The 15969-nt window shown below is 38.0% G+C and overlaps 3 protein-coding genes across 3 annotated transcripts in view; all 3 read left to right on the top strand.

The window, feature by feature from the left end:
* Positions 1 to 15969, top strand: part of LOC132557630 (innexin unc-9-like) — a 106727-nt gene that overhangs the window by 50555 nt on the left and 40203 nt on the right. The gene's annotated exons all lie outside the window — the stretch shown is intronic.
* On the top strand, positions 2289 to 6998 carry LOC132557624 (uncharacterized). Its single transcript, XM_060222132.1, has 3 exons — positions 2289 to 2319; positions 6074 to 6895; positions 6928 to 6998. The coding sequence occupies exons 1-3, from the start codon at positions 2289 to 2291 to the stop codon at positions 6996 to 6998; spliced, it is 924 nt and encodes a 307-aa protein (XP_060078115.1).
* Positions 7721 to 8643, top strand: LOC132557623 (uncharacterized). Its single transcript, XM_060222131.1, has 2 exons — positions 7721 to 7850; positions 7961 to 8643. Exons 1-2 carry the CDS (start codon positions 7721 to 7723, stop codon positions 8641 to 8643), a joined length of 813 nt encoding a protein of 270 aa, XP_060078114.1.

The raw sequence follows: 15969 nt of genomic DNA, 5'->3' as shown, positions 1-15969 counted from the left end.
GATTCATGTAAGAAAAGATTACTAATATTCATGTTAAAAATATTTAAAAAGTGTAAGAAAAATATTTAGTATATAAGCTGTCGTTTTTCGATATAGATACAAGTTGACAGATCTCCGTTTAAGAATTGTCTCGTGTTCCTTCTCTAATGAGAGAGATCGATCACAGATCGATCACTGATCGGGTATATATTTGTAGGTTATAACCGGCGGGCCGACTTTTAAACAAATGGCCTTAAATCTGACTGGGAGTGACACACATTCTCAGATAGATTATCTATAAACATCTAAAGAAATCACTTACAACTATCTGTGTCATCACAAACAAACAAAAATCTGTTTACAAATACATCGAAATAGTTATCAATCATCAATATTATTATTCATCAATTAATAATGTCTATTATTTAATACATTTATCTTAGGATAACTTTTGTAGATTTTAGTTCAATATTTAAAGATAACAATTGCCCACGTCGATAAACCATTTGAATCTTTTTTATTCATTGTCACATTTGAATTTCGAAATCAAAATATGAAATTAAACATCGCAAATATGTTTCACGTGTCAATTTTTTTAACAGACAGGATAATTGTACAATGCTTTTAAATCATGAGTCCACACAATAAAATCACACGATCCCGTTAATAAATGGTAGATAATTAGATATGATGTTGGGCGTGTTTGATGCTTATTATTTTGCATGGTGGTTCCGTTGTTGTATATCGTGTTCTTAATCAAAGATATCACATTGCTGATCTAGGTTGACCAAAAATACATGTCTCGCCGATGAAGCAGAAGACGTTTACCCTTCCGGAACACCCGGTCTTATTCTCTTTGTTCTTTTACATGGATCTCTTTCCAAAACCCATATTTTGTAATAGTTTCATCAAATTTGAGTTTATGTTAAGATTACCTTGACATGCCGGAATTTTCGTTGTTGGTTTTGTCGATGACGTCAAGGCCAACGACGTTTCTGCTTTTTGGTGAAAAGCCGAAATGAAAGAAAATATGTCCGATAACTGCAGACATAAACAACGAATTTTTACTGCTATTCTGACAATCTTTTACTTAAATGTCATTTTTCGTTTCAGAATGTGTAGACTATTAGTATAAGTACAGTATGGAATTAAATCATATCAATGAATCACACCCGTATTGAAGATCACGTGTATATATGGGTGTGTCAGCCTCTGTACCAAACATGTGGTTCTCTTACGCAAATCTGTGTTGTTGTCATTTGATGAGACCTCAAGCAAGTTATCGGTGGAAATCAAAGATGGCGTCACTAGGGGTAAATATGTAAATCCGACGACGGATTTTTATCACGGATAAGCTTCGGATCGATACTTGTACGTAATTAATAACGTAATATTTTCCAGTGAGGTAAATTGCTAACATGAAATATATAAATAAATAAACAAAAAACAAGACAACAAATATATAAAAAAAAACAAACTAATAATAATAATAAAAAAAAAAAAAAAAACTGACAACAAACGAAACCCTGTGGAAGACACTTTTTCAGTCGTATGCAGTCGTTTTACAATAATAGTGGAAGAAATCGTCACCAGATCAATAACAGGAATATTAATTATTTGTTTAAATCATACACGACCTGGTGTGTCACAAAGGCGATTTGGTGCAATTATCTCCAGCATTGTCACATAATTACAATGCAGTTGAAGACTGCATGGATTGGCAGAGGTTATCAGTATACATAGACTACGAGCGTGGGTAGTGGTATACAAATATTGTAAATTTCCTCGAAATTTAAGAAAAATTGCTTCATATATTAGGTGAAACAAACTTTGGTTTCATGTACGTCTTTTTCGTAGGTAAAGTTCGATTTTTTTCTCAACAAAAGCTTCGCTCCGGTCCGTGATAGTGGAGCTTACATTGACCTTGGTGCATGATGACTGTCCTTCAGTTTCCTCATCCATATCTAGTACACGTATAATTTCGATAAATACCGGAAGCAGATAAACGAAATATTTCTAATATGTCATAATTTTCTTATCTCAATTTCCGTTTCTAATTGCGTTTCGACAAGTACAGCCAATGCCGGGGTCCCGACTAACTGTAGATATAAATAAAAAAAACCTATACAATATATATATGTACATGGTAGATCGTTAAATCAAATGAAGTAATTGTATTATCTTCTAGAGTAAAAATGTCGGTGCAAATCCCATCCGTGGTGTTTCTGGAAATCTTCATTCTGGAAACAGAATCCGAATATCCGCAGTAGGCTATGGTCTGGTATAGTGTATTTAGGCTTCATGTAAGCATGGCTATTACTTCGCGAATTAATGATGCAGGTTTGTTTTCTTCGGGTCATACGTTTGCCTGATTTTTTTTTGCAAGGAACCGAGTTATTTCCCCTTACAGAGAGAAGTCTTTGTGTAATCAGGTTGGTTGATGATGAAGACAGATCTCTCTGATTAGTAGTTACTGGCTTATCTTAACCCTTCACCTTTTATAAATATTTGATAAAGTCGGATCGATCCCACTGTGGTTGTACACCTTTGCAAGGTATAGGAATTATTTGTAAGTGTACCTATATATACCATAAATGAGCTGATTTAATTATAGTAATTAACACTAATCTAGTGTATATTGGCAGTTCTTCTGATCTGGTATGCATTGGCTTATGTGGATTAGCCTAATTATGAACTAATTGTTACGTCACACCGTAGGGTTGTTCGATTACGTCTCAGTAGGGTTAGTGAATTACGTCACAGTGTATGGTTAGTGTATTACGTCACAAGATAGGGTTAGTGAATTACGTTACATTGTGGGGATAGTGAATAACGTCACAGTGTAGGGTTAGTGAATTACGTCACAGCGTAGGGTTAGTGAATTACGTCACAGTGTAGGGTAAGTGAATTACGTCACAGTGTAGGGTTAGTGAATTACGTTACAGTGTATAGTTAGTGAATGACGTCACGGTGTAGGGTTAGTGAATTACGTTACAATGTAGGGTTAGTGAATTACGTCACAGTGTAGGGTTAGTGATTTACATCACAGTGTAGGGTTAGTGAATTACATCACAGTGTAGGGTTAGTGAATTACGTTACAGTGTAGGGTTAGTGAATTACATCACAGTGTATGGTTGATGGATTACGTCATAGAGAGGGTTGGAGGATTATTAAGCAATGATGTTTTCCTGTCGAAGCTCTGTCATTTATATCACCATGAATTCCTTGACAGTCTTCTTCTTAGTTTTATACCAGTGAACTAGAACTATTCGTTATCGACAGCGTAACCTGTTAAGTTGAACAGCCATATTCATTATCGACAGTGTAATCCGTTAAGTTGAATAGTCGTATTCATTATCGACAGTATGATCCGTTATGTTGAACAGCAGTATTCATTATCGACAGTATAATCCGTTAAGTTTACAGCCATATCCATTATCGACAGCGTAATCCGTTAAGTAGAGCAGCCATTTTGAACGGAAAATGTCATCATTTCTGTACACACAATAACGATGTCATAATGGTCATGTGTGGGCTGGTATTTATAGACTTTGTTTCAGGTATGACCTTGCGAAGTTAAACATTATGTTATAGGTCAGTTAAACAATTAGGGACATTTAACGATATGTGTTAAGCCATACACTGACATTTTTTAAAGCTACGCCGACTTGATGAACGCTGTGTTAAATAACAGAAGCAAACATTATGTTGTGATTTGAATAGATGTGATTCCTTTAGTCTACGTACTTGTATTCAAGGAATTTTTAAAAATGTAATTCATACAATTAGGTATACCACAACGGTTGCGAAATACCGTTCAAAAAGACACGGAATAAATTATCAAGTAGGACAGAGAGAATTTCAATTAGGGTCCACAGCAGAATGATTTGTCATGAAAACTTCCAACGACAAATATATTTTGTGTTCGCAGTGCATACATTCGAGTTGTCAGACATCTTACGTCTAGACTTCCTACAAGCTATCGAAACTTGTGTATGATTATCTCCCTTAGTTCAAACTAAAGAGTTCACAATTAGTCACGATTTATGTTTAAATATGGGGTTCTAGGCCTAACAATAGGGACAAACCTAGCCATACGTTAAACAACAAGGTACATTTTGTTGGCAATAAATGCACAAGTTTATATATAAAATGATCCGATGAAGACAGAATACAGTTTGATCAATCCCAGCTCTATAGACTATAATGAGATGCTCTCTGAAGTCGTCAAACGGGATTATAACTGTACAGACAGACCACACAGAGTTTCCCCTAACGAGCCCGGCGGTTCACTCGTGTCAGTAAACACGGCTTATATTCTTATATCTATCTTGGCTAAGTTAACAAAATAATAATTTAAGACGTCATTTTTTTATTTATTTTTTTATCTGACATAAATTTTAATAAGGTATCCTTTTTTCAACACCAGTGGAATGTTTCGTTTAATTAAAATTTTCTTCAAATCAATCCCAACCGCATTACAGACAGGCTGCAATCCTGCCAAAACATGCCAAAGTAAGGAAAATAAACACGAATGAAAAATCCGACAAATAACATATTTTAAGTGGTTAATATGTAAAAACCTTTCATAGCATAAAAACAGAGAATTGTACCTATCGGTGTTTGATAACTTTGCGGAATCATGGTACAACTGCTATATACAACAGAAGCAAACAGATTAATGCACGTCCACACACGCGCACTTACTTGTCCATAAACACAAGCCGAGGATTTATAAGATTGGACAAGCGAGCCATTTACTGAGTTATCGTGCGGTCACCATCTGTTCTTGGTCTGTCTTCCTCACTATAGACTCGCCAATAACAACGATCTGTCTGTTAACGTGCCTGTCTGGTTATGCACGTCCATTTCACGCCTCGTGCCATAAAAATATTATTAAGGCATCCTTTAGAGATAGTAGATTATCGCCATGAACAGTTGTACCCACACAAAGACGGATGTTTTTTATGAGTGTAAAACTGATTTAATTTTTTAAATATCTTTTTAAATTGTTAACAATAGACATTGCTGTTTTCTGCTGTCATTTTTTCATGTTTGACGTAATATTTCATCGGTTGAGTGATCGACTGGGTTGTGTTTATACGTCATTCAAACAAACGGTCTCTGTGTTGGGTTTCATGGTAGACAGAGGACGTATATTTCCACGAAGTTTGCCTATGTATTTTTCACTTATTTATATATAATGACACATATAAGTTATTGAAACATACGTCACTATGTCTCTTTGATCAGTGAAGAGTGATATCAATATTTTTTCAAGGATTATAGTGCCATCGTTCGTTCGATGTTATTACGCGTAAGAATAATTTCATATGGACCTTTGTGTGTGTAGTATATGGCACAATATAGGTATTTTTACAATGTACATGTCAACCGTATTTATTTAATATGGCGCAATTACATTTGATGTTGCGTTTGATCTGAAGTAGATTCATTAGTTTGATTTTTCTCCTTTTATCTCTTTTTTTCATTCTTACTCATTTACCGCCAGTTCCGTTCTCTCTATTTAATTTCTCACTTTGTCATTTTTTTTTTTTTTTTTTGTATTTTTAGAATAGGTACCACAAGTCATGTTATTGATAACGTGTACATGTTCGTCGCCAGAAATCTTTTTTTTTTTCAAATACCACAAACGGGAATTTTGTGGTGAGAAAATCTTTTCACCCATCGATGTTTTTAAACAATATACCATATTCTTCTTTTTATCTCACACGGGGTTCTAACTCCTTATCTCGCGTGCTTTGTAAGCAGCCTACCAGCTGTTCACTTTTCTGTACCCCCACAAAGAATAACTGCACCGAACGACCCTGGTGGTAGTTTAAATCAATATCCCTCGTTAATCTTTTACCATCACCGTGTTCGATCTTATTACACATCGCTGTCATGAAATTAGACAGGAAGAGGGATAAAAGGAGGTAGTTCCAAATTAGCGTGTATATTTTGTATGAACACGATTTTTTAAACCGCCACCGATTCACATTTGACTAAATCCTTATGCATAACAAGTCTTATATTTTGATGTTAAAGATACTGAATTTTGATTCCTTACTGAGGAAACAACTTTGATTATTAGGGGATGGTGTTGGGGATAGTGTTGGAGATGGTGTTGGAGATGGTGTTGGGGATGTTGTTGGGGATGGTGTTGGGGATAGTGTTGGAGATGGTGTTGGAGATGGTGTTGGGGATGTTGTTGGGGATGGTGTTGGGGATGGTGTTGGGGTTGGTGTTGGAAATGGTGTTTGGGATGGTGTTGGAGATTGTGTTGGGGATGGTGTTGGGGATTGTGTTTGGGATGGTGTTGGAGATGGTGTTGGAGATGGTGTTTGGGATGGTGTTGGGGATGGTGTTGGAGATTGTGTTGATGATGGTGTTTGGGATGGTGTTTGGGATGGTGTTGGGGATGGTGTTTGGGATGGTGTTGGGGATGGTGTTTGGGATGGTGTTGGAGATTGTTTTGAGGATGGCGTTGGGGATGGTGTTGGGGATGGTGTTTGGGATGGTGTTGAAGATTGTTTTCAGAATGGTGTTGGGGATGGTGTTGGAGATAATGTTGGGGATGGTGTTGGGGATGGTGTTGGAGATGGTGTTTGGGATGGTGTTGGAGATTGTGTTGGGGATGATGTTGGGGATTGTGTTGGAGATGGTGTTGGAAATGGTGTTGGGGATGGTGTTGGAGATTGTGTTGATGATGGTGTTGGAAATTGTGTTGATGATGGTGTTTGGGATGTTGTTGGGGATTGTGTTGGAGATGGTGTTCGGGATGGTGTTTGGGATGGTGTTGTAAATGGTGTTTGGGATGGTGTTGGAGATGGTGTTGGGGATGGTGTTGGAGATTGTGTTGATGATGGTGTTTGGGATGGTGTTGGGGATGGTGTTAAAGATGGTGTTGGGGATGGTGTTTGGGATGGTGTTGGAAATTGTTTTGAGGATGGTGTTGGGGATGGTGTTGGGGATGGTGTTGGAGATGGTGTTGGGGATGGTGTTTGGGATGGTGTTGAAGATTGTTTTCAGAATGGTGTTGGGGATGGTGTTGGAGATAATGTTGGGGATGGTGTTGGGGATGGTGTTGGGTATTGTGTTGGGGATTGTGTTGGGGATGGTGTTGGAGATTGTGTAAGGGATTGTGTTAGGGATGGTGTGTGAGATGGTGTTGAGGATGGTGTTGGGGATGGTATTGTAAATGGTGTTGGGGATGGTGTTGGAGATTCTGGTGGGGATGGTGTTGGGGATGGTGTTGGGAATTTTGTTGGGGATTGTGTTGGCGATTTTGTTGGAGATGGTGTTAGGGATGGTGTTGGGGATGGTGTTGGGAATTATTTTGGGGATGGTGTTGGGGATGGTGTTGGGGATGGTGTTGGAAATGGTGTTGGAGATGGTGTTGGGGATGGTGTTGGAGATTGTGTTGATGATGGTGTTTGGGATGGTGTTGGAGATGGTGTTGGAGATGGTGTTGGATATGGTGTTGGGGATGGTGTTGAGGACTGTGTTGGGGATGGTGTTGTAAATGATGTTGTAAATGGTGTTGGAGATGGTGTTGGGGATGGTGTTGGAGATTGTGTTGATGATGGTGTTTGGGATGTTGTTGGGGATGGTGTTGGAGATGGTGTTCGGGATGGTGTTTGGGATGGTGTTGTAAATGGTGTTGGGGATGGTGTTGGGGATGGTGTTGGAGATTGTGTTGATAATGATGTTTGGGATGGTGTTGGGGATGGTGTTAAAGATGGTGTTGGGGATGGTGTTGGGGATGGTGTTGGAGATGGTGTTGGGGATGATGTTTGGGATGGTGTTGAAGATTGTTTTCAGAATGGTGTTGGGGATGGTGTTGGAGATAATGTTGGGGATGGTGTTGGGTATTGTGTTGGGGATTGTGTTGGGGATGGTGTTGGAGATTGTGTAAGGGATTGTGTTAGGGATGGTGTGTGAGATGGTGTTGAGGATGGTGTTGGGGATGGTATTGTAGATGGTGTTGGGGATGGTGTTGGGGATGGTATTGGAGATTCTGGTGGGGATGGTGTTGGGGATGGTGTTGGGAATTGTGTTGGGGATTGTGTTGGCGATTTTGTTGGAAATGGTGTTAGGGATGGTGTTGGGGATGGTGTTGGGAATTATTTTGGGGATGGTGTTGGGGGTGGTGTTGGGGATGGTGTTGGGGACGGTGTTAGGGATGGTGTTGGTGATGGTGTTTGGGATAATGTTGAAGATGGTGTTGGGGATGGTGTTGGGAATTGTGTTGGAGATGGTGTTGGTAATGGTGTTGGAGATGGTGTTGGGGATGGTGTTGGGAATTGTGTTGGGGATGGTGTTGGGGATTGTGTTGGAGATGGTGTTAGAGACGGTATTGGGGATGGTGTTTGGGATTGTGTTGGAGATTGTGTTGGAGATGATGTTTGGGATGGTGTTGGGGATAGTGTTGGGGATTGTGTTGGAGATGGTGTTGGGAGCTGTGTTGAGGATGGTGTTTGGGATTGTGTACGGGATGGTGTTGGAGATGGTGTTGGGGACTGTGTTGGAGATGGTGTTGGGGGCTGTGTTGGAGATGGTGTTGGGGATTGTGTTAAAGATGGTGTTGGGGATGGTGTACGGGATAGTGTTGGTGATTGTGTTGGGGATGGTGTTGGAAACTGTGTTGGGGATTGTGTTTGAGATTGTGTTGGGAACTTTGTTAGGAATTGTGATAGGGACTGTTGGGGAAGGTGTTGAGGATGTTAGTGGGGACACATTGAAATCCCAACATACGACAAATAAACATATTGAAATCCCAACATTCGACATAGTAACAAATTGAAATCCCGACATACGACATATAAACATACTAAAATCCCGACATTCGACATAGTAACAAATTGTAATCCCGACATTCGACATATAAACATATTGAAATCCCGACATTCGACATAGAAACAAATTGTAATCCCGACATTCGACATATAAACATACTGAAATCCCGACATTCGACATAGTAACAAATTGAAATCCCGACATTTGACATATAAACATACTAAAATCCCGACATTCGACATATAAACATACTGAAATCCCGACATTCGACATAGTAACAAATTGTAATCCCGACTTTCGACATATAAACATTTTGAAATCCCGACATTCGACATAGTAACAAATTGTAATCCCGACATTCGACATATAAACATACTGAAATCCCGACATTCGACATAGTAACAAATTGTAATCCCGACATTCGACATATAAACATATTGAAATCCCGACATTCGAGACCTTTAGACATTTAATATTTCCCTTGTCAGATTACTGTCTATAAAAACCCTTCTTTTTTAGGTAAATACTTTTATATATCTTCTTCGATATGGTGTACTTCTAAGGTCGGGACATTCATTGTGTATAACTGCGGCCGGTTTTTACCGATAGATGTCACTTCGGATGAAGTAAATAGGCTGCCCTGCTGTTATCAGCTAAACCTGTTTCCACTGACACCAGTACCGTCCATTGCTGTAGAAATTTCCCCGATTACAATCGAATTATTCTCCGTTATGTATCATGTTACATTTATCAGGTGTCAGCAAAATGTTCGACATAATCTAAACAGCTTACAGCACACATTTCAAAACGAGGTTGCGTCGCCTTGGGGATGGTCCAAATGTTATCGGGAACACCAGGTACATTTCAAGATACTTTGTATACTCAAGCAAATAGATTCCATGTTGTCTCGACGGTTCTTTCTAAATCTTGAATCCATAAAGATGAAGTGGATAGTGTAGTTACAAAAATATCAATAGAACCATTTAATCAACCAAGACACCACACGTTATATTTAGATGTTGAATACATGCCCTTTTGATCGTTTCCATAATCCTAAAGTGCCAAAAAGTAATGATATGTGTTGGTATTTTGGGAACAGCCACAGTCACTTTGAAGCTCCTTTTAGAAGCCGGTGGCTACCTCAATTAAAACCATACATATAGCCTGTCAGACGTCATCTAGAACAAATTGTATCTCGTCCAAGGACACAATCGAGACAGCCCGCAAAGGTCTCTTTCTTAGCTTCCTGAGAAACACACATCGTCATGGGTAATGAGCGAGGAACACACACTGTCAAGGCTGGTGAGCGAGGAACACACACCGTCAAGGCTGGTGAGCGAGGAACACACACCGTCAAGGCTGGTGAGCGAGGAACACACACCGTCAAGACTGGTGAGCGAGGAACACACACCGTCAAGGCTGGTGAGCGAGGAACACACACCGTCAAGGCTGGTGAGCGAGGAACACACACCGTCAAGGCTGGTGAGCGAGGAACACACACCGTCAAGGCTGGTGAGCGAGGAACACACACCGTCAAGGCTAGTGAGCGAGGAACACAAACCGTAACGTAATGAACTCGGCTATCTCCGGTTAAAAGAACGAATGGCAGAAGACACAACAGCGAGTATCGACCAGAGCTAGTTTGAAGCTGATTACTTTTACAAATTTTCCTCAAAAAGTGGTAGAACTTTGTGAATAGTATTACATCGCTTGTCCGAAATCAGACGCATGGGGGGAAAACGAAATCTAACAATTTGGTCCCTTTAATCTCTATCTGTGCAGCTTTGTTTTGTCCAACATTTGTTCTTTTCATTGAATTCGAATTAGAGTTAATGTTGACCTGGCGTGTATTTTTCACTGTGTTGTTTCATTGAGGCTTTCCACTTAGTTGTCTGTCTGTTGTACACCTGTTTCTTACCTGGTGATGGATGACAGAAACAAAGGTCACAAACCTGAAGTATTTATTAAATGAGGTCACTGTGACCCTGAAATTATTTGTAGACGTATTGAATTTTAGGGTTTTTGTTTTCACTACAGAAAAATGGAGGCTGGTAATTCTCAAAACGAGTTAAATTTGTCTCGATAAATCTTTAGTGACAATAATATTGTAAAGTTCAGAGTAATTTGTTTTGTAAAAGAATGTTGTGATGTAGTTTGAATTCAATTCATAAATGACGACATTTAACTGACATTAATTATTTCAGAAAACAGTTTCATCTCAATTTGAATTTTTGACGATTTTAATTGGGAGAGAAATCTAATATTACGGGCTGTTTTATAAGAGCACTGATTCACGAGCTCTGTCCGTAATTTGTTCCTTGATCGCCTTGTGTCCTGGCGCGATCACCGCACGAGAATCCTTGTGTTTCTCTAATAAAACTCTCCCGTTCAGGGATTCGCTGGAAATTCAATTTAAAACGATAGAAATTTGTCATTTTATGCTGTGGTGATTGGAGTGTTTGTTTTTTTCCTGCCTATAGTTCACTGAACGCTCATGAATAATGAAAATGCTCAATTAAGCGAGGTGAATCGTATTTCATGCTGCTACTTAAGAATCTGTATTTCTCGGTGTTTTATTGCTTTCGATTTCATGCCTTCACTCGCAAAATACCAAACACAATTAACTCAATACTTAGTAAGCTGATTGGCAAATTAGCAAAGGCTTCCACTGGTTTCCTTTACAAAAATAAACAAAGCTAACCGACATTTCAAAAACCTTCCTTCTGCAAAACGAACAACAAAGCAAACATAAAACATTAAAGAGAGAAAACCTTTTTTGTGTACATCTTGCAGGCAGTATAGTTTATAAGACGCTAAATCTATCTTGGCACTATAGAAAGTTCCATTTCGAAATAAGTTTATGGTGAAAATCAGCGGATATCAAAATACATTTCAATTTTACGCTGCTGTTCAATGTACACATTTGACCAGTTGTTTTGTATTATTTATGTCGGGGTAAAGTAATAGAAAATGAAACAACTTTTCTGATTGTCTATTATATTTAAAGTACAGCCTGTTATCTTGATATTACACAACCCGTCAAACACACTCAAGTATGTCAGACGCGACCCAGAAAACAGAACAGGACGGGAAATCAATAGACTCCGACGTAACAGTTATATGAATGTGTTATGTACGGTATTTGTCTATTGGGTGTTAACTACATGGCAGGTACGTGGGAACTACAGGCAAGACAACAGATCAGTATCATAAAAAGTCTGTTGGTACCAATAAACACATAGGTGTCACTGTAAAGGCACAAAACATCCACCTAGTGCTATCTATTACACTTTTCTTTGTACCACATGTAAACTTCATAGTGCCATACATAAAACTTCCCCATTGTGCCATACATAAAACTGCCCATTGTATCATACACAAAGCTTCCCCATTGTACCATACACAAAACTTCCCCATTGTGTCATACATAAAACTTCCCCATTGTGTCATACATAACACTTCCCCATTGTGTCATATATAAAACTTCCCCATTGTGTCATACATAAAACTTCCCCATTGTATCATACATAAAACTTCCCCATTGTGTCATACATAAAACCTCCTCATTGTATCATACATAAAAATTCCCCATTTTGCCATACATAAAACTTCCCAATTGTGTCATACATAAAATAGTAATAGGTGATAAGTTTAACATTCAGGTTAAATGCGGTTAGTGTAAACATTCCGGTTAAAGGTTGTTAGTGTAAACATTCCGGTTAAAGGTTGTTAGTGTAAACATTCCGGTTAAAGGCGGTTAGTGTAAACATTCCGGTTAAAGGTTGTTAGTGTAAACATTCCGGTTAAAGGCGGTTAGTGTAAACATTCCGGTTAAAGGTTGTTAGTGTAAACATTCCGGTTAAAGGTTGTTAGTGTAAACATTCCGGTTAAAGGCGGTTAGTTTAAACATTCCGGTTAAAGGTTGTTAGTGTAAACATTCCGGTTAAAGGCGGTTAGTGTAAACATTCCGGTTAAAGGCGGTTAGTGTAAACATTCCGGTTAAAGGTTGTTAGTGTAAACATTCCGGTTAAATGCGGTTAGTTTAAACATTCCGGTTAAAGGTTGTTAGTGTAAACATTCCGGTTAAAGGTTGTTAGTGTAAACATTCCGGTTAAAGGTTGTTAGTGTAAACTTTCCGGTTAAATGCGGTTAGTTTAAACATTCCGGTTAAAGGTTGTTAGTGTAAACATTCCGGTTAAAGGCGGTTAGTGTAAACATTCCGGTTAAATGCGGTTAGTTTAAACATTCCGGTTAAAGGTTGTTAGTGTAAACATTCCGGTTAAAGGTTGTTAGTGTAAACATTCCGGTTAAAGGTTGTTAGTGTAAACTTTCCGGTTAAATGCGGTTAGTTTAAACATTCCGGTTAAAGGCGGTTAGTGTAAGTTTTCCGGTTAAAGGCGGTTATTACTTGATGGTTGGCATAGCAAAGCCACGTTTCATGTTGTAATGTATTGGTGCAACTGACCATTATTCCCACACAATCCACTCTTATTAAGCTACTCTGGGTACTGTTTCCTTGCTTATTTCATCAGTGAGAACTACAAATAGCCCGCTTCAATAATTTAACAACAATTGTGAAGTCGAAGGGGAATAAAACGATACGAACCAACATTAAATTTTATCGCAATATGTTCATCAGAGCCATTATTAACGCCCCTTTCGTGTCAAACACAGATGTCCTTATTTCTTACCTGTTATATAACATTACCTGTACAATTAACTATTATTGAACGTACATACATTTTAGGTCTAATTTGACAACATTTTTCAGTGGTTACCGAGTTTCAAGAACTTTGAATTTCGTCTGAATAATTTTGTGGCTGCAATATATGCATATTCCCGAGTGTAACTTTAAAAAGATAGCTCATCCTTTCATAAATGAATAAAATGGTAAAAACGAAATTAAGAAAAAAAATGAATAGATCTGTGAATATGAGCATACATTTATATAATTTGTATTTTGTTTCAGCGCAAACTTTACTTATACTTGAGGTTATAAAACAAGAACACAAAAATGGAGTTTACTAAAAACAAATCGCGAAGCGTTTTTTCAAACAGTACACTCCGTTTTGTGTTATGGGTCAGTAAAAAATAGAATTAATCCTGATAATTTATTCACAGATTGTAATATTCTGACGTCTATGGTGGACTCTTTTCTTTTATAATTTCTTATATCGCCGCATTAGCCAATCAAACGTGACAATACAAAATGACGTCGATTTTTCATATCATTGGATGAAAATGCATTTTTCATACAGGGCAAACTAAATTTTACATATTAATACGGATAAAATGTCGCCATGTTTCGCGTGAATCCTCTGTAGCGATGCAGCAGCTGTGTAGCGTAGTACGACGGGATCAGTACATTAGACAATTCACTATAGATAGCATAGTCAGGAAAGGCCAACCGTGGTAGGAGCTGATGTTTGTACTGTAACACAGAGCGGTACCACCATACCACAAAGCCGTGCACATACATCAGGATTCCAGATAAAAGTGGCTTCTAGCACGGTGCTCGGATGTACGGATTAAAATACAACATTGCGTGATTGTCATCAATTGTGTTTTCAAATCTTAACCGAGGTGACTACAAATACACAGATTGATGCAAAATAGCAGTTTCATCTGATCTGCTTGACTATATGAAATATGGAGTGATATTACATGGAATGGCTGGTTTAACCGAACGAATATTGACTTTATATTAAGCAAACATTTCGGATATTAAGTGTATCAAATGTGACGTGATATTAAACTAAGAATTCATAACAGATATTATGTCATAACACGCAATCTAGCCGCAAACACAAATGTGACGTGATATTAAACGAAATTTTTGACGTTACCTCGGAATGAACAGTTTACTGAATATATAGTTACGTCCGTCATGTGACATAACTTTTGCAAATTACTTATGGCGAAAGTTGACAATGTCGAATTGTGTATGACGTCAGCTTAAGATGGATAATGTGACTCATGTAGGATACCGAGGGTGTAAGGAATGGGACATGGATCGGGGCTATAGTACAGCTTATACAGGTAAGATGCGAGGAGTTAGAATTATTTCAAGTGCATATATCTGGGAGAAAGGTTGGTTGTTAAAACGGGAAACGGGGCCCTCTGAGAACAAGGTTGCTACTATGGAAGATGAGGCCATCTGGGAACAAGGATGGTTGCTGCAATGGAACACGGGGTCATGTGGGGAAAAGGGTTGGTAACATATATGGAGTATAGGGTTGTGGAAGAAGGAGAATTTGAAGGGACATGATAAACTTTGGAACCGTGAAACACAAAGTCATCTATTACCTCTCAAATCAAATCAAATTACCCCGTGTTCCGTATATATATATACATACCCCGTGTTATATATACCCCGTGTTCCGTATATATATATATATATATATATATATCCCGTGTTATACAAACCCCGTGTTCCGTATGTATATATACATACCCCGTGTTATACATACCCAGTGTTCCGTATATATATATATATTTATATACATATATATATATATATGTACCCCGTGTTCCGTATATATATATATATTTACACCGTGTTCCGTATATATACTTTGATCGTATGACGCCGGAATTAGACTAAATAAATTATACGTAAGTTTTTGCAGCAATTGATTTTGAAACATCTTTTATATGAATTAATATATGTATTTTATAACAAAAGATAAATGTCCGCGTGAATGCTATTCGTTACTCATAAAGGTTATATACCAAACAAAGATTTTTTTTTCAAAAATAGATCTTTCAACACATGATTTGCATATCCTTGGTAACAGCTGTTACACTTACAAAGCCTGTCTTTCAGGTACTTGGACTCGTATTAAATTTTATTTTGTGACTTTGTGATCGATATGACACTGAGACATATTGGTCGTGTTGTCTTGTGCGGGTGATTATCTTTCACTGGCATGTGCATACATATCGATGCGTTTACCGAGCGGCCCACGTGTAAAACATCGCCTCGTGCATATATAAAGCTATATATGTTTATTCCGTTAAATAGTAAAGAAATATGAAAAGTAAATGACTATCTTATAAATCAACATACCATGAATTATCATGTAAGATCCTGTATTTACTAACGGAATTCGAAAATATGACGTAAGCCAGTCTTTATAACTGGACGCGTAGTTTTAATATTACAAGGACATTTATCTTGCATATTTATAA

This window comes from Ylistrum balloti, unplaced genomic scaffold, assembly GCF_031769215.1.
Source record: "Ylistrum balloti isolate Yb309-2 unplaced genomic scaffold, AGI_CSIRO_Ybal_v1 Utg370702, whole genome shotgun sequence".
Taxonomy (NCBI): domain Eukaryota; kingdom Metazoa; phylum Mollusca; class Bivalvia; order Pectinida; family Pectinidae; genus Ylistrum; species Ylistrum balloti.
Note: the sequence above shows the minus strand (reverse complement) of the source record. Positions and strands in the feature narration are given on the sequence as shown.

Bases quoted from the DNA above. Each gene is read 5' to 3' on its own strand.
- LOC132557624 (XM_060222132.1), top strand. From the start codon at position 2,289: ATGGCTATTACTTCGCGAATTAATGATGCAG. The intron at 2,320-6,073 runs GTTTGTTTTCTT...TTTGATTATTAG, and splicing joins TTCGCGAATTAATGATGCAG to GGGATGGTGTTGGGGATAGT. The intron at 6,896-6,927 runs GTGTTTGGGATG...AATTGTTTTGAG, and splicing joins TAAAGATGGTGTTGGGGATG to GATGGTGTTGGGGATGGTGT.
- LOC132557623 (XM_060222131.1), top strand. From the start codon at position 7,721: ATGGTGTTGGGGATGGTGTTGGGGATGGTGTTGGAGATGGTGTTGGGG. The intron at 7,851-7,960 runs GTATTGTGTTGG...ATGGTATTGTAG, and splicing joins AATGTTGGGGATGGTGTTGG to ATGGTGTTGGGGATGGTGTT.